This window comes from Nuphar pumila, chromosome 2 (assembly GCF_984573655.1).
Source record: "Nuphar pumila chromosome 2, dmNupPumi1.hap1.1, whole genome shotgun sequence".
NCBI classification, from domain to species: Eukaryota; Viridiplantae; Streptophyta; class Magnoliopsida; order Nymphaeales; family Nymphaeaceae; genus Nuphar; species Nuphar pumila.
In genome coordinates, this window is record NC_143250.1 from 94,153,901 (window position 1) to 94,174,126 (window position 20,226).

The following is a 20,226-nucleotide window of genomic DNA, read 5'->3' on the forward strand; positions in this document are numbered from 1 at the left end:
AAAGGCACAAGGAATAGCCTTGGGAGAGAGCTTGTCATTCTTATCCGTAAGTATAAAACACTTACATCCAAAGACTCTTAACCTATTATAATCAGGTTCAAGCTTATGTAATACCTCAAAGGGAGATATTTTTCCTAATATCCTAGATGGTAAGCGATTTATCAAATAAACAGAAGTAAGAGCTGTTTCAGCCCAAAAGTTTTTAGGAATATTTTGAGATATAAGAAGGGTCCTAGTGGTCTCAATAATGTGCCTATGTTTTCTTTCAGCCAACCCATTCTGTTGAGGTGTTTTAGGACAAGACCTTTGGTGAATAATTTCGTGATCCTCAAGATATACCTTAAATTGATTGGAGAGATATTCTTCTCCAGAGTCACTTCTAAAAATCTTTATGTTGCTGTTGAATTGATTCTTAATCATTGAATGAAAATTTTTAAAACATGAAAACACTTTATGTTTAAACTTAAGAAAATATATCCACGAATATCTGGAAAAATCATCCACAAATATTACGTAATAAGAAAAACCTCCTTTTGAAACAACAGGTGCAGGTCCCCAAACATCCGAATGAACAATTTCGAAAGTTTTAGAAGAGAACATAGTTCTTTGCTCAAAAGGTAAACTTCACATTTTTTCGAGAATGCAGTCATTACAAGAAAAAGAGCTTTTACATAGGTCTTTTGCAAAATGTAAATATGATAACTTGGTGATATTAGGATGACCAAGTCTTTTGTGCCACACATTTATATCTTTATGTCGGGCAACATTACACAAAACTTTTGGAACTTGAAGAGATTCCATATAGTATAAATCTCCTCTTCTAAATCCTTCCCCAATCAATTTCTCGGACTGGCGATCCTGTATTAAGCATTTATCACAAGAGAATTTAATATCGCAGCCATGGTCCGTGAGTTGAGAAACAGAGAGGAGATTTAAGTTAAGTTTAGGTATAAATCTGATTTTTGGAATAGAAAATTCTTGAGTTTCAAAATTACCTATTCCTTTAATTTCAAGAGAGGTTCCATCAGCAGTGGAGACATAAGATGGGGAACCATTTTTCGAATAATCGGAAAGTGAAAAAATGTTTGGGGACATATGAAAGGATGTAGCGGAGTCCAAAAGCCAAGAGATTTTACCTGGAGAGGAAGAAGTGGATACGGCTGCACCAGAGGTAGATCCCTTGAGGAGAGGTTGAAGAGCTTCCACTATTTGATTTATAGAAAGGGTCCCACTCGAAGATACCTCATCCTTCTGCGGTACACCAGTGGTAGCCATGGCTAGAAGTTTCTTCCATTTGGGACATACGGGTTTGATATGCCCCGGTTCTTTACAAAAATGACAAATAGTTTTGCTATAGTCCCTTCTTCCTCTTTGACCACCATTTTCACCTTGATTTTGAAATTTAAAGTGAGGGGGACGATAGGTTCTTACATTGTTTTCGGGTCTGGATACGGCATTGACCTCACTATTTTCTTCAATATTACAAGGGACCGCAAGAACATTTGGTCCTTGTTTACATAAATTCATACGAGTCTCTTCACCACTTAATTTGGTGAGAACATCTTCAAGAGAAGGGGGAGAAAAAGAGGAGAGAAGAGATGACCTTATTTGCTCAAATTCGGGCCTTAGCCCATTCAAAAAGTTGAAGAACCGATCTTCTTCAAGTTGCTTGTGACGAAGCTCAATTGCCTCTCCACTCCATTTTGGTTCAAGCATTGCAAGCTCATCCCAAATAGAGGAAAGATCGACAAAGTATTCCCTAATCGTCATTTCACCTTGAGTAAGGGAGATAGCCTTCTTTTGAAGGTAATACTTATGAGAGAGATCCTTTGAGGTGTACATTTTTTCAAGATAATGCCAAGCTTCCGATGCCTTTTTGAATTTAATAATGCTGACATTAATCTTGGTTTCCACGGATGAGAAAAACCATGAAAGAATCTTGAAATTCTTCATTTCCCATTCATCATGTTTCTTGGAGTATTCTTCAAGGGCTTTGGTTCTTTCTTCTCCCTCAAGAATCTTGATTTCGCCTCCATTTACTACGGTAATCTTGGGTTCCGGTTCCGGAATTGTGCCAAGAACATATCCCCATAGGCCTTTCCCTTTTATATGAGCCTCTATATTTCCGGCCCAAACATGATAGTTGGACTCATTTAATTTGAAACCAGGAGCAAAATGTGACTCTTTTTCGCCCATTAGAGAGTAAAGAGGTAGAGAAAAAAGCGTACCAACACAATATTTCCAACACCAACTTTGCACAAGATTCTTCTAAAATATTTGAGAAGAAAGATCCACCACTTCAAACTTCAAAGATCGGAAGGCACGTTTTTCGAGGCACTCTCAAATGGAGAATCCCACGATCTTCAATAATCAACCTTGCTTTGATATCATGTAAAATTGTCTATGAAAAGACAATGCGCAAACGAGTACAAATAATATAGAAAAGATGTGCACTAAGGCACTCTCACAACACTTGAACAAAGTACGCAAAAGCTTAAAAATAATAAACATGCACAATGGCATGTATTTTATAGAAAGAACCAAATGCTTGAGACTCTCAAGCTTAAGAAATACAAGGGGGGAACACCCCTATTTATACAAATGCAAGAGAGTGCAAAGGGGGGGGCTCCCAAAGGAGTCGTTGGGAGCCCCCAACGGTCACATTTGTGACCGTTGGGGGCCCCCAACGACTCTATTGGGGGACCCCCAATGCACATTAAAAAATGTCAAAAATAAAAAGAAAAAAAAAGAATTACAAAAAATAAAAAAGAAAGTTACAACATATTCCAAAAGGGAATATGCGCAAAACAGGAAATGACAAAAATACCCTTTCGGGTAAATATATATAAGTATATATATTTATATATAAAAGAGATATATGTACATTTAATATATTATATGTAAATATATCTCTATGTATATAAATATATATATTTATATTTACAATAATGATTTTTAGGAGATACATTATAACAATATTTTGACTTGGACGAGGTAAGAACTGTGTGATTAGAGGCCCTTGAAATTCTAGACTTTGGTCAAACTTTTTTTGTCATGCATCTCTTTATCTTTGTTATGATTGTTATCATCAACCCCACCACCATGTTCATCATCATAAACATCATCAGCATTATGATCCAGAATGTTTCAATGTTGCTGAAGACAGTGAATTCTATGCTGTCTTGCAAATCTTGCTTTTCAAATTTTATTTCCTTCACAAGGTCAAGTGTTTTGCTATTAATTCTCTATCTTTTGTCATTTCTTATACTGCAGGAACCCGGGGTAGCAGAAGCTGATTTTGTTGATACTGAAAAAACTATAAAGATCCTTCTGACTTACTGCAAACCAGGTCCTCCAATTACTCCTAAAGGACAGTCATTTGGAAGTTCATCAGTACCAGATTCCTTGCCTGAATGGTTATCAGAGGAAGATATACACTATTATTCTGATAAGTTTAAGAGAAGTGGCTTTACTGGTGGTTTGAACTACTATCGCAATCTCAATCGGTAGGTCATACCTCTTTTTTTTGTGTTTTTTTTTTTTTGTTTTTGAGCTTGTGCACATGCCATGGTTTTCAGCTTAAATGTGACCATCTATACAGTTTATATGAAAATGCAATATCCTCCGCTCCAGGTTTGGTTGTAGCCTGCTTAGCTTGTCGGCAGATGATGTAGTGAAATGAAATGGGGATCTTCGAAACACGAGCTTAGATTAACAAGAGCAAGTGTCAAGAATGACACTAAAGCATAACCCTTAAAAAGGGTATAACTGGAAACAAAATAAAAATAAAAATGTATTCTTTATTGATATGAAAAACCAATTGCTTAAGAAGCATTGGAGTAAAATACAAGAGGGGCTGCACCCCTTTATATACACAGCTGAAAGAGGACTCAATAGAGCTGTTGGGCACAGTCCAACAGCTCTATTTAGAGCTGTTGGAATGTGTCAGTCCAACAGCTCTATTAAGAGCTGTTGGACTGTGTCAGTCCAACAGCTCTATTGCTAGTCAAGTCTGGACATGACTTGACTAGCAACAGTCATTCTAGTTCAAACTGAACTAGATGACATAAAGACAAAAAATAAAAAATAAAGGAAAAAAATTACAGAAAAGAAAGAAATGAAAAATGTATATATATATATATATAATATAATATTATTATATATACATATATGTACAGTTTTACATTTTAACACTCCCCCTCAAACTTACGGTACAATGAGCGAAAGTTTGTCTAAGAGAAAGTGAAATCGGGGAGCAGCGAGAGGCTTTGTAAAGAAGTCTGCTAACTGATATTCTGAAGTGACATATGGCAGATCAATTATCCCGTGTAGATATTCCTATCTGACGTAGTGACAATCCATTTCGATGTGTTTGGTGCGTTCGTGGAATGTTCTGTTACTGGCAATGTAGATCGCACTTTTGTTGTCACAACACATTTGTGAAGCCTTTGTTGCTTCAACTCCCATGTCAGCAAGCAGTCGTCGGAGCCAAACTACTTTCATGGTCGTGGTTGCCATGGCTCTGTATTCAGCTTCGGTGGATGAGAGAAATACCTTCTGCTGCTTTTTACACCTCCACGAGATTAATGATTCCCCTAAAAAGACACAAAAGCCAGTGGTTGAGTGTCTGTTATTGGGATCACCTCCCCAATCAGCATCAGTATATGCAATTAAATCAAGAGAAGAGGAGGAAGATAAGAAAAGTCCTCGTGAAAGAGAGGACTTGATGTATCTGATAATACGCATGACTGCTCCCATATGAACAGAAGTAGGAGCATGTTGAAATTGACTTGCTGTATGAACAGCATGTGCTATATCTGGTCTGGTAATGGATAGATAGGAAAGTGCCCCGACAAGCTGTCTGTAAGGAGTAGGGTCTGCAAGAAGTTCTCCATCATCAATCTTCATTTTAACATTAACAACTTCTGGAGTGTCGACTTTCTTATCATCAGTAATACCAGACCTGAAAACAATATCAAAAGCAAATTTAGTCTGAGATAATAAATATCCTCTAGGAGAATAAGCAACTTCAATGCCTAAAAAATATCTCAACAAGCCCAAATCAGTCATTTCAAAATGAGATTTAAGAAGTGTTTTGATTGTTTCAACTCCCTGTTTATCGCTTCCGGTGATGATCATATCATCCACATAGAGAAGAAGCACAATGATCCCTGCATCAGAATTCTTAATAAACAAAGCAGTGTCAGTTAAACAGAATTGAAAACCAATATCAATCATAACACGACTAAACCTATCATACCAAGCTTTTGGTGCTTGTTTAAGTCCATAAAGAGCTTTTTCTAAGCGGAGGACTTTACCCTTAGGAATACTTAGACCAGGAGGGGGTTCCATATATACTTCTTCAACTAGCTTTCCATTTAAAAAAGCATTTTTGACATCCATTTGAAAAATAGACCATTTTTTGATAGAAGCTAAGGCAATTAAGGTTCGGACAGTAGTCATACGAGCCACCGGAGCAAAGGTTTCTTCATAATCAATCCCATATTCTTGGGCATAACCTTTGGCTACTAAACGGGCTTTATATCTTTCAAGAGTACCATCACTCTTGGTTTTAATTTTATAAACCCATCGACATCCTATAGTTTTCTTCCCTGGAGGAAGATCTTGAATATTCCATGTAGAAGCCTTTTCAAGTGCATCTAATTCAGCTTTCATGGCTTCTATCCATTTGATATCATTTTTTGCTTGAAAATATGTGGATGGTTCTTCATATGAGTGAATTAATGCAATAACTGCCCTATATGTGGGTGAGAAAGACTCGTATGATACAAACTTTCCTGGAGGCCTCGAGATTCGGGTTGATTGTCTAGTTGGAATGTTAGAATATTTCTCAAGTGCACATGGAGGATTAGACTCTTGTCGCCTGGAATATTGAATACTAGTATCTCTATGAACTTCTTCATTTTCAACATTAAGATCAATAATTGTTTGATCATCATCAAAGTTACAGTCAAGGTCATATTCATTAGATGTTGATGTTAGATCTAGCAAAAAGGAGTACTCAGTGACGTCTTTTAATTTTCTAAAATTAAAGAAGCTCTCCTTTTCAAGAAAGGAAACATTTCTAGACACATATAGTTTATTATTTTTGAAGTCAAAACATCTATAACCTTTCTGGTTTTCAGCATATCCTAAAAAGGCACAGGGAATCGCACGAGGGGAAAGTTTATCATTTTTGTCAGTAAATATGAAACATTTGCACCCAAATATTCTTAGTCTAGAGTAGTCTGGAGAAATGTTCATAAGTTTTTCAATGGGAGTGATATTTTGTAACGAAGAAGATGGCATCCTATTAATGAGATATGTGGCAGTTAAGGCAGCTTCTGCCCAAAAGTCTTTCGGGACTTGATTTGCTATTAATAAAGTCCTAGTGGTTTCTATAATATGGCGATGTTTTCGTTCTGCCAGTCCATTTTGTTGAGGTGTATAAGGACAAGATCTTTGATGTGTGATGCCATGCAATTTAAGATAATTTTGAAAATCTGTGGATAAGAACTCTCCCCCTGAATCTGTGCGAAAAATAGTAATATCATTTTGAAACTTGTTTTTAACCATATTATGAAAAGTTTGAAAGTATGAAAATACTTCAGACTTATGTTTGAGAAAGTACATCCATGTATGTCGGGAGAAATCATCGACAAAAATAACATAGTAAACAAATCCTCCTTTAGAAATTACTGGTGCAGGACCCCAAACATCCGAGTGTATTAATTCAAGTGGTCTTGAAGAGAAAAAGGTTCTGTTCTGAAATGGTAATCTTTTCATTTTGCCGAGAATACAATCTTTACAATCAAATGATTCAGAATTACAAAATTTCCCTAGATTTGGAAAATGTTGGATTTTGGCTATATGTGGGTGACCAAGTCTCTTATGCCACAGTTCCAACTCTATTTTTTGAATATTATAACAAAAAGCTTTCTTTGGCATTTCCAAAAAATCCATGTAATAGAGTCCTCCTTCTCTATGGCCTTCCCCAATCAGCTTGCCTGACTGGCGATCCTGTACCCAACAACCATGAGAAGAAAAAGAAATATTACACCCATAATCAGAAATTTGAGATACAGATAAAAGATTTAAATTTAATTTGGGAACATGTCTAATTTTTGGAATAAAAAAATTTTTTGTTTTATAAATTTTTTCAAAATTTCCTATTCCTTCTATTTCAAGAGAAGTCCCATCAGCAGTAAAGACCTTTGACACACTTGTTTTATTTTTAACACATTTGGATAGACTTTGATTATTTGGGGTCATATGAAAAGATGCACCAGAGTCAAGAAGCCAAGAAATTTTACCTAGATCAGAAAAAGATGAGGCTGCTGCGCCGGTTGAAGCTTCAGATGAGGAAGAGGCACCTTTGATGAGAGGCTGAAGAATCTCCATTAGTTGGGCCAGGGAAACTGGTGCATCCTGATCTTTAGGCTCCGATCCAGCAATTGCAGCTCTTTTTTCTCTCAGCTCCTTAAGTTTGGGACATTGTGGCCTGTAGTGTCCCGGTTCATGACAGTGATGACAAATAACTTTCTTCTTATCATAGTCACCATTTTGTCGGTTAAAGTGAGGAGGCCTATATGATCGAACATGATTCTCTGGTCTAGACACGGCTAAAACGGAATCATCTTCAATTTTTAAAGAACCTTTCCGGAGACGATTTTCTTCCATTGTTAACTCTTCAATAGTTTCAATAATAGAAGAAAATTTTCCCCGGTGAAGTAGGGCCGATTTAGTGGTTTCAAATTCCGGCCTTAATCCAGTGATAAACTGGTAAAAATGTTCGGCATCGAGTTGTTTCTGACGAAGCTCGATGTCTTCGGCACAATGCCACTTTGGTTCTAAAAGGGAAAGTTCTTCCCAAAGTTCGGACAACCCATTGTAATATTCACGAATAGTTTTGTCTCCTTGTGTCATCATTCGAACTTTTTCTTGGAGGTTGCACACGTGTGCAATATCTTTAAGGGAATACATATTCTTAAGGTATTCCCATGCCTTATCGGCATGATCAAATTTGGCAAGACTTGAGCATTTTTTAATGTCAACGCTATTGATAAGCCATGACATTATCTTCGCATGAGATATTCTCCATTCTTTCCATTTCTTCTCGTATGAGGCAATAACCTTGATTTTCTCTTCTTCCGATAGAGGGACCTCTTTATCTCCCTCCTTTTTAGTAAGAGATAGCTTAGGTTCCGAATCGGAACCATCCACAATCCCCCATAAGCCTTTTCCCCATATATGGTGCTTCATGATTGAAGCCCATGTTACATAGTTCGTATCGCTTAGTTTCATAGGCATGATGGTGACTTTATCATTGTCATCCATCTATTACAAGGAGAGAAAGAATAATGATAGAAGAGAAACAAGGAAAATGAAAAAGAAAGAAAAAAAAACAATACAACAAGATGTGAAATCTTCTCCAATGAAGTGATAAAACACTTCTCTTCAAGTGGCGAACACTTTTGCAAACGGGCACGGAAACCGAGGCAGCTTTTCCTCAAGATTTAGTACTTCCGCGGCTCTGATACCATGAAATGAAATGGGGATCTTCGAAACACGAGCTTAGATTAACAAGAGCAAGTGTCAAGAATGACACTAAAGCATAACCCTTAAAAAGGGTATAACTGGAAACAAAATAAAAATAAAAATGTATTCTTTATTGATATGAAAAACCAATTGCTTAAGAAGCATTGGAGTAAAATACAAGAGGGGCTGCACCCCTTTATATACACAGCTGAAAGAGGACTCAATAGAGCTGTTGGGCACAGTCCAACAGCTCTATTTAGAGCTGTTGGAATGTGTCAGTCCAACAGCTCTATTGCTAGTCAAGTCTGGACAGGACTTGACTAGCAACAGTCATTCTAGTTCAAACTGAACTAGATGACATAAAGACAAAAAAAAAAAATAAAGGAAAAAAATTACAGAAAAGAAAGAAATGAAAAATGTATATATATATATATAATATAATATTATTATATATACATATATGTACAGTTTTACATTTTAACAGTTGACCACAGTCACATTGTTAATCTCTTAGCTGCCTAGTAACTTTTGCTGATTTCGTAACGAATTGTTCTTTCATGAGGCTGGGTTCCCCAGAATCTTCTATAATATGCTGTGCTGCTTCATGTAGAACAACAGGCTTACTCCACCATGTGGAGATGTTGAAGGGATATTCTTGGATTTTAAGCAGTGTCACCTATATTTGCTGATATTTTGAAAATATCATGATAATATAGTGATATCAAGTCATCCGATATTATCTGCAATTTATCACGATATTTTCAAAATATTGCCAACACTTAAAATATTTCAATATTATCGCCATAATATCACAATATTTTTGGGAAAAAGCTCATTTCTAAATATTTTAAGCACACATTTTTTATTTTTTTGTTTTCTTTTATATTTTAAAACCTTATAAAACTTATTTCTTTATATTTTTGCAAGAAAAATCATTATTTTCTTATTATTTATATTTTTTCAATATTTTTAAATTCCCAAGATTTTCCAACTTTTGAAAATCTCTCCGAGAAATACCCTCACCAAGAAAATACATTTATATAGGTGACTATGATTTTAAGCACAAATGGAACGTCTTTGATAAAGAGCTGTATTTTTCAAACCACGAGTCTCTTATTAGAGATGAGACGTCTTTTCTGGTGTAGGAGGTTGGTACAGATTAGCTTGCTTTAGGCTCTTCCTTACCGAAAAAAGAGGTCAATCCATCTTCTGTTATATCATGTTTTATTGAGGCTACTAGAATGAGACCTCTTCAAATTGTCAGCATAGTTGTCAAAGCCAACATCTCACCAATGGAATAGGAGTCTTGTGTCAGATGCATGTTCTATCAGGCTGACAGCTCAAGTTGAAGGCTTCTTGGGTGGGACTGTATGTAACAAATAATTGTGTAGAACTAGGGCTTCTGACATCAAAGGCTCAGGTGTGCTCTGCGGTGGCTGGCAGTCTAGTAGAAGGCTTGAAGCAAACTTGTAAATTCTGTCCTAAAGTTGTGTACAAGGCTTTCCTTTATATTCTCTGTTACTAGCAAATCTAAGGATTACATTACATTAATGACATGTTTATGCAAAGTCATTTATAAGATTGAGCAGCAAATTGGGTGGATTTTGAAGTGTATTGCAACTGCAGAAGGGACTTGGACAGGTCTCAAGAAGCTGGAGGCTCTTAAATTGTACAGAGAAAAACATGAAATCCTTAAAGGATGCAACTTGAGATATGAATACATGAAGTTAACATCACAAATGCATCCACTGTAAATCTATAATGAAACTAGCAGAAATACAAAAAGGATCCCAATGATTATCAACACAAATACAAGAAGAGTGCACAAGCACTAATTCACCAAAAGATAATACAAAGTGAGAACAATCTCAAGAGTAGCCACTGTGGGCGCACAACACAAAAAATAAGAGATTTCACCAATAAAATGCTTAGAAAAGCATTGGGTTACATGATAGGGGAGTGTCCTATTTATAAGCAAAAAGAAAGTAAAGGGGGGCAGCACAACTAGTGGTTGGGTTAGCCCCCAAAGGTCATAAATATGACCATAGAGACTAGCCCAACCGTAAAGAAACAAGAATCTTTCAATCACACTCAATGTGTTCACTAAAGAGAACACGCACAACAAGTGTCCACAAAAGGGCACGCTCAATACCAAACCCACACAAATGGTATTTCACAAGAGCGCTAAATAAATATTATTTTATTCATCACTATTCCAAAAGCATTGTTATACAAGAGAGGGGGGGAACACACCTATTTATATACAAGTATGAGGCAAGAAAGAGGGGCTCAAGAGAGTCGTTAGACTAGCTCCAACGGCTGGAAATAGAGCCGTTGGAGCTAGTCCAACGACTCTTTTGACTAGTCAACAAAGTGTTGACTAGTCCAACTCTAGTTCTAAAAGAACTAGATAAAATAAAAAAAATAAAGAAAAAAAATATAAACATCAATAATATATATATATATATATATACAATTTAACAATCCCCTTAAACTTATGATTGTCAAAAGTTTGTCTAACAGAAAGTGGAATTAGGGGGGCAATGAGAGGTTTGGTAAAGAAATCTGCTAACTGATACTCTGTGTAACATAGGATAGATCTATGGTGTTATGTAGGTACTCTTCTTGAACATAGTGACGGTCCATTTCGCTATGCTTAGTACGTTGATGAAAAGTATGATTGCTGACAATGTAGATTGCACTCTTGTTGTCATGACACATGCAGGAGGCTCCTGTCAGTTGAACTCTCATATCGGCCAACAACTTTCTGAGCCAGACTGCCTCTGTTGTTGTGGTTGCCATGACTCGATATTTATACTCAGTTGATAAAAGCGAAACCTTCTGTTGTTTCTTGCATCGCCATAAAAATCAAAGATTTACCTAAAAAAACACAAAAACCAGTGATTGAATGCCTGTTATTGGGATCCCCTCCCAAATCAGCATAAGTATAAGCAATTAAATCTAAAGAAGATGAAGCAAACAAAAAAAGGCCTCGAGAAAGTGAGGTTTTAATATATCTAATGATACGCAAAATTGTTTCCATGTGAATAGAAGTGAGAGCGTGTTGTGTTTTCAACATGTGTTATATCAGGTCTAGTAATTGAAAGATAATAGAGTTCTCTAATAAGTTGTCTGTATGAAATAGGATCTTCAAAGAGTTCTCCATCATCAATTCGCATTTTAGTGTTGGCAATCTCAGGGTATCAACTCTCTTATCATCTGTGATTCCAGACCTAGAGACGATGTCAAAAACAAATTTAGACTAAGATAATAAATATCCTTTAGGAAAGTAAGCAACTTCGATTCCTTAGAAGTATTTCAAGTAGCCTAAATAAGTCATTTCGGAATGTTTTTTATGAAGTTTTTTAATATTTTCAACTCTCTGCTTGTTTCCTTCAGTGATGACACATAGAGAAAAATAATAATAATACCTGCATCAGAAATCTTAACAAACAATGCAATGTCAGTCAAACAAGTTCTAAATCTAATATCAAGCATAACTCGACTAAACCGGTCATACCAAGCTTTTGGTGCTTGTTTAAGACCATAAAAGCCTTTTTCAGACAAAGAGCTTTACCCTTAGGAATATTTATATCAGATACTGCTTTCATATAAACTTTTTCAACTAGGTTTCCATTAAGAAAAACATTTTTGACATCCATTTGAAATATAGGTCATTTTCAAACAAATGTTAAGGCTACTAGAGTTCTAACAGTGGTCATTCTAGTGACTGGAGCAAATGTTTTCTCGTAATCTATGCCATATTCTTGAGAATATCCCTTGACAACTAATCTGGCTTTATATCTTTCAAGAGTTTCATCGCTCGTGGTTTTAATCTTGTATACCCACTTATAACTTATAGTTTTTTTTATAGAATATCTTGAATGGTCCAAGTATTAACCTTTTTCAAAACTTCTAACTCTATTCTCATGACTTCTACCCATTAAGAATGTTCTATAGCTTGAGTATAGGTTGAAGGTTCCATATATGAATGAATTAATGCAATGAATGCCTTGTATTTTGGAGAAAAAAAAGTCATACGACACAAACTTTCAAGGTGGTTTAGAAATCCTAGATGATCTCTTTTGGTTTGTACTTCAGGCTGTTCAACATATTTCTCTAGTGGACATGGTTGATTAAGGTCTCTATGCCTAGAATATTGTAAATAGTTTTTGGTCCTATGGGTTTGCTCTTTAGTAATTATATCATCATGACCATTATCAAGATCACATTTATTAAGACCACTATCAAGGTCATATTTATTAAGACCACTATGAATCACATTTTTCATAACTTGAAATCAAATCAAATAAGAATGAGTAGTCAACTACTTCCTCAACCTTTTCATAGTAAAAAAAACTTTCCTTTTCTAAAAAGGACATATTTCTTAAAACATATAGTTTTTTACTTTTGGGATCAAAACATGGATAGCCTTTTTTATTATATGCATAACCTAAAAAGACACAAGGAACAATCCAAGGGAAAGCTTATCATTTTTTTACCGAAAACAAAACATTTGCATCCAAAAACTCTCAATCTAAAATAATCAGGAGTTAATTTAAAAAGTTTTTCAACTGATGTTATATTCTGCAGAGAAGAAGATGACATTCTATTAATGAGATATGTGGCAGTTAGGGCTGCTTCAGCCCAAAAGTCCTTTGGTACTTGACTTGCTATTAACAAAGTTTTAGGTGTTTCTATGATGTATCTATGTTTTTGTTCAGCTAAACCATTTTATTGTGGTGTGTGAGGACAAGACTCTTTTGATGTGTGATGCCATGTAAATTCAAATAATCTTTAAATTCTTTTAATAAGTATTCTTTTTCTGAATTAGTGCGAAAAATAGAGACGTCATTTTTAAAATTAGTTTTTACTAAGTTGTGAAATATTTGAAAATGAGAAAAGACTTTAGACTTATGCTTAAGGATGTAGATCCAAGTATGCCTAGTGAAATATGTGAAAATATCTCAAAAAGAGATAAAGTGTGTTGTAAGCACAACACTACCACGAGGTATGTGCAAAAAAGGCATAAGAACACTTAGAACAAATGTACACAAAGGTACAATAAGAATAGCCAAATGCAAAAAATATATTAAATAATTGGAGAGAACAAGCTCCAAGCTTGAATACATTTAAGAGGGGGGTTTCCCCTTATTTATAATAGAGAAGAAGCCTTGGAGGGGCTCCCACTAGACGCTGGAGCCCCTCCAACGGTTAGAAATCTAACTGCTGGAGGGGTCCAACGTCTAGTGTTGGACCCCCTCCAAGTTGACTTGGTCAACTTCAAGGAAATAAAAAAAAAAGAAAGAAAAAAGGAAAAAAAAAGAAATTACAAGCATATTCATAATTATGAATATGCGTAAAAGCTAAAAAAGACAAAAATGCCGCTGGGGTTATCCAATAGAGAAGGAATATATATATATATATATATATATATATATATATATATATATATATATATACACACACACACACACAAAGGTGATACAATTTAACACCCTTCCTCAAACTTAGGGCGTAATGACCAAAAGTTTGCCAAGGAAAAAGTTGAATTTGGGAGAGCAAAGAGCCTTGGTGAAGAAATCTGCCAATTGATATTCTGAAGTCACATAAGGAAGATCTATGACTTTTTGCAAGTATGCTTCTCTAACATAATGGCAGTCCATCTCAATATGCTTTGTGCGCTCATAAAATGTGTGATTTTTAGCAATATAGATTGCACTCTTATTATCACAGCACAACTTCGTGGGTTCTTCAACCTGAATTCCCATGCCCTGTAGTTTTGATGAATCCAAACAATTTTCATGGTTGTTGAGGCCATGACTCGATATTCTGCTTTCGTAGATGATAGAGGCACCTTCTGTTGTTTCTTGCATCTCCATGAGACCAGGGATTCTCCTAACAAGATACAAAAGCCTGTGATGGAGTGACGATTATTTGGGTCACCTTCTCAATCAGAGTCAGTATAAGCAATTAGATTTAATTCAGAAGATGAAGAAAGAAAAACTCCCTTATTTATGGTCCTCTTTATGTATTTGACAACTCGAAGAACAACACCCATATAGATAGATGTAGGGGCATGCCGGTAAGGAGTAGGATATTCCAAGGGTATCCCATCATCGATCTTCATTTTTTATCCCACAACTTCAGGGGTCTCACAGGTTTTATCGTCAGTAATACCTGATCTGTCAAGAATCTCACACGCAAGTTTAGTTTGAGACAAAAAATAGCCTCTATGAGAGTAGGCTACCTCGATGCCAAGAAAGTATGTCTGATATCCCAAGTCTGACATTTCAAACCTCTTTTTAAAGCGGTTTTAATACTTTTGATTTCCTTTATGTCACTACCTGTTATCAACATATCATCAACATATAACAATAAAATCACAATTTCTGCATCAAACTTTTTGACAAACAGAGCAGTGTCAGTGTAGCATGAAGTAAAACCATCTTGAACCATTACTTCATTAAATCGATCATACCAAGCCTTCGAGGCTTGTTTTAAATCATAGAGCGTTTTTTGCAAACAAAGGACTTTTCTTTTTGGAACGTCCATGTCAGGAGGAGCGTCCATGTAAACTTCTTCATTAAGGTCCCCATTTAAGAAGGCATTTTTAGCATCCATTTGATAAATGTTCTATTTTTTAATAGATGCAATGGTGATCAAACATCTTACAATGACCATTAGTGCAACAAGAGCAAAGTTTTTTTCGTAATCGTTGTCGTATTCTTGACTATATCCTTTTGCAACAAGGTGGACTTTATATCTTTCAAGAGTATCGTCACTCTTGGTTTTGACTTTAAAAACCCATCTATATCCTATTGATTTCTTTCCTTATGAAAGATATTGAAAGACCCAAGTTTTGGCTTTGTTGAGGATTCTAAGTTCGTTATCCATTGCGTCCCTTCACTCTATCCTTTTCTTGGCTTCTTCAAAATTCCTAGGTTCTTGATATGAGTGAATGACACTAAGACATGCCCTATGTTTTGGAGAAAAAGACTCATAGGATATAAATCTAGAAGGATTTTTCCTAGATCTTTCGGTTTTTCGAGAGTGGTTGGAAGGTTCACTAGGGTGACTATACTTTTTTATTGCACTTCTAAAGGTACTTTTATCTCTATGTGTATAGGTAATTGGTTTAACTATCATTTCTTCTTCATATTGGATGGGTGGTGGAATACTTTCACTTATATCCCTATCCTCATTCAATTCATCATCGCTAAAAAGGTTCTCATTTCTAGATAATAATTCAAATAAAAAGGAGTAATCAACATTATCTTCATGAGTTTTGTGTTCTTCAAAACCACTCATATTTTTTAAGAAAGTTACGTTTCTTGAAACATATAGTTTGTCATTTTTAATATAATAACACCTAAAACCTTTTTGTGTTTCCGAATATCCCAAAAACGCACAAGGAATGGCTTTGAGAGATAGTTTATCATTCTTGTTGGTGAGGACAAAACATTTACAACAAAAAATTTTTAGTCTATTGTAATCAATTTTTTTTATACAAGGTTTCAAAGGGGGATATTTGATTCAAATTTTTGGATGGAAGTCGATTTATGAGGTAAACCGATGCAAGAGCCGCTTCAGCCCAAAATCTTTTTGGAATTTTTTGAGAAATGAGTAAGGTCTTTGTAGTTTCTATTATATTGTCTGTGTTTTCGTTTGGCTAATTCATTTTGTTGAGGTGTTTTGGGGCAAGGCCTTTGATGAACAATCCCATTGTTTTCAATATAACTTTTGAAATCATTTGAAAGGTATTCTCCCCCGGAATCGGTTCTAAGAATTTGTAATTTTCTATTGAATTGATTTTGTATCATCATATGAAAAACCTTAAAGGTAGAGAAAACCTCATGTTTATGTTTGAGGAAGTATATCCAACTATATCTTGAGATATCATCAACATAGATAACATAATACGAAAACCCTCCCTTAGATACTATGGGTGTCGATCCCCATACTTCCGAATGCATAATTTCAAAAGGCTTAGTTGAAAACATAGTTCTTTGTTCAAAAGGTAAACTTCTCATTTTACCAAGAATACAATCATTACAATTGAAGTTGTCTTTACATAAAGTTTTAGCAAAATGTAAATAAGAAAGCTTGACAATATTTGGATGCCCAAGGCGTTTATGCCAAACATTTATATCTTTATGTTGGGCAACATTACAAAAAGAGTGTTTTGGAATTTGAAGAAATTCCATAAAGTATAGATCTCTCTTCCTAGAGCCTTCCCCAATCAACTTCCTGAACCGACGATCTTGTATCCAACATTTATTTGATGAGAATTCGATATCACATCCATGATCCGATAGTTGAGAGACGAAAAACAAATTTAAATTTAGTTTTGAGATAAATCTAACTTTAGGAATAAAAAAACCTAGTCTTTTAAAAATTTCAATTCCTTTTATTTCAAGAGAAGCCCCATCCGCGGTAGAGACAAAAGAGGGTGACCAATTTTTTTAGTATTTAGAAAGTGCAAAAACATTTGGAGTCATATGAAAGGATGCACCTGAGTCTAAGAGCCAAAGAGTCTTACCGGGAGGAGAGAAGGTTGTCATGGCAGCTTCGAAAATGGATCCCTTGAGGAGAGGTTGAAGAGCTTCCATGATTTGATTTGGAGACAAAGTAACATTGTTGGAAGTTGATGGTCCTTCCTCCTTGGTTGGTTGGAAAGTTGTAGACAACTACCATCTTTTTCCATTTGGGACAAACCGGTTTAATGTGTCCCGGTTCTTTGCAAAAGTGACATATGATTTTACTATAATCTCTTCTTTCATATTGCCCACCATTTTCTCTTCCTCCTTGATTTTTGTTGAAATGAAGGGGTTTATATGTTTTGACATTATTCTCCGGTCTTGAAACGGCATAAGCACCCTCATCCTCATCCTTAGAGAGAACGACCAACACACTTTGATTGGTTTTATTCATCTCCAATCTAGTTTCTTCTCCACTTAGTTTGGTAAGCACATCTTCCAACGGAGGAGAAGAGAAAAAAGACAAAAGAAAGGATCTAGTTTGTTCGAACTCGGGTCTAAGCCCATTTAAAAAGTTGAAGAAATGATCATCTTCTAATTGTTTGGCCCTTAATTCAATTGCCTCTCCACTCCATTTAGGTTCTTGTAGAGCAAGCTCATCCCCAATAGTGGATAGTTTGGCAAAATATTCTCTAACGAACATTTTTCCTTGTTGAAGGGTTAATGCCTTCTTTTGAAGATAATATTTATGAGACAAATCTCTTGAAGTATACATTCTTTCAAGATACTTCCACACTTGAAAAACCTTCTTGAACTTCAATATATTTGCATTTATTCTCGTTTCAATGAAAGAGAAAAACCATAAAAGAATTTTGTAGTTTTTCATCTCCCATTCTTCATGCCTTTTGTTATATTCTTCAAAGGCTTTTTCCCTCTCTTCACCATCAAGAACCTTTATTTCATCCCTCTCAACAATGGTGATCTTAGGTTCGGGTTCGGAAACGGCTCCTTTGACATAACCCCAAAGACCTTTCCCTTTAATGTGAGCATCCATATTACCAGCACAAACATGATAGTTGGAGCCATTCAATTTAAAACCAAGTGAAAAATGAGACTCTTTTTTACCCATTAGAGAGGAAAGAATGAAGAGTTTATACTTACCACAATAAGACTTTTAAATCTTGTTGTAATATCCTTCTAAAATATTGAGGGAAAAGAAGTCACCACTTCAATCACCAAGAGGCTAAAGGCACACTTTTCGAGGCACCCACAAATACGAAGAGCCACACAATCTTTTAATCTTCAACCTTACTTTGATACCATGTAAAAATATCTCAAAAAGAGATAAGGTGTGCTATAAGCACAACACTATTAAGAGGTATGTGCACAAAGGCATAAGAACACTTAGAACAAATGTACACAAAGGTACAATAAGAATAGCCAAATGCAAAAAATATATTGAATCTTTATTGAACAATTGGAGAGAACAAGCTCCAAGCTTGAATACATTTAAGAGGGGGGTTTCCCCTTATTTATAATAGAGAAGAAAGCCTTGGAGGGGCTCCCACTAGATGTTGGAGCCCCTCCAACGATTAAAAATCTAACGGGTCCAACGTTTAGTGTTGGACCTCCTCCAAGTTGACTTGGTCAACTTCAAGGAAATAAAAAAGAAAAAAAGAAAAAAGAAAAAAAGAAAGGAAAAAGAAAGGAAAAAGAAATTACAAGCATATTCATAATTATGAATATGCGTAAAAGCTGAAAAAGATAAAAATGCCCCTGGGGGTTATACAATAGAGAAGGAATATATATATATACAAAAGTGATACAATTTAACATAGTATGCATATCCACCCTTTGATATTACTGGTGTAGATGTATTAACCTAAGTAGTCTAGAGGAAATAAAAGTTTTTTCATGAAATGGTAATCTCTTCATTTTACTTAGGATACAATCTTTACATTTAAAACTTTCAGAGTTACAAAATTTTTCTAGATTTGGAAAATATTGTATTTTGGATACATTAGAATGACCAAGTCATTTGTGCCATAAATCCAAACCAATTTTCTGAACATACAACAAAAGGTATCCTTAGGCATTTTCAAAAAATCCATATATGGCCTCCTTCTCTATAGTCTTCCCCAATCAGCTTCCCTGACTGATGATCCTGCACCCAACAACCATTAGAAGAGAAAGAGACATTACATCCATGGTTAGATATTTGAGAAATTGACAAGAGATTTAAATTTAATTTAGGAATATACCTTACTTTTGAAATAATAAATCTTTTAGAATTTGTAAAGTATTTTTGAAATTTTCGATTCCTTTTATTTCATGAAATGTACCATCGACTCTGAAAACATTTGATACGCTTGAGTTGGTATGACATTCAAATAAAATATTTTGATTGGGGGTAATATGAAACGAAGCACCAAAGTCAAGAAGCTAAGGAGTTTTATCGGGATCGAAGAAGGAAGAAACTGTGTCTCCAGTCGATGCTCCATTTGAAGAAGATACTCTTTTAAGAAGAGGTTGAAGAATCTCCATAAGTTGTGACATAAATACAGGTGCATCATGCGATTTATTAAATTCACCCAGTTCTTGAGACGAACCAACCAAAGCCACTTTCTTTTCTTTCCTTTTTCTAAATCTAGGACATTGAGGTTTGGTATATCCCGGCTCATGACGATTATAACAAATAATCTTTTTCTTGTCATACTCATTGTGTTTCTAATAAGGTTCCAATGTCATTTCCTTGTTTTCAATGAGGCGGTTTGTAAGGACGCATGTTGTTTCTCGGTCTAGAGATAGCTAAAACAGAGTCGTCTTCATCTTTTAAAGGATGCCCTCTTAGCCTATTCTCCTTCATACTCAATTCTTCAAGAGTGTCAACAATAGAAGAAAATTTTCTTCTACGAAGAAGTGCAAATTTGGTGCTTTCAAACTCCGATCTTAAACCATTTATAAATTGATAAAAATGTTTCACATCAAGTTGCTTTTGCAAGAGCTCTATATCTTTCGGGCAATGCTACTTAGGCTCAAGGATAGATAATTCTTCCCAAAGTTCGGACAATTCATTGTAATACTCCCTAATACTTTTTGTTCTTTTGAGTCATTGTTCGAACTTTGTTTTACAAATTATACTCATGTGCAATATCTTTAAGGGAATACATATTCTTAAGGTATTCCCATGCTTTGTTGACATGCTCAA

General features: G+C 35.3%; 1 protein-coding gene across 1 annotated transcript in view; it reads left to right on the forward strand.

The window, feature by feature from the left end:
• LOC149846185 (epoxide hydrolase 2-like) overlaps window positions 1-20,226 on the forward strand; it is a 38,071-nt gene that overhangs the window by 9,335 nt on the left and 8,510 nt on the right. The window contains exon 3 of the mRNA XM_089996226.1: window positions 3,274-3,506. Coding sequence (XP_089852352.1) covers window positions 3,274-3,506 — 233 coding nt within the window. The remainder of the gene's footprint in view (window positions 1-3,273; window positions 3,507-20,226) is intronic.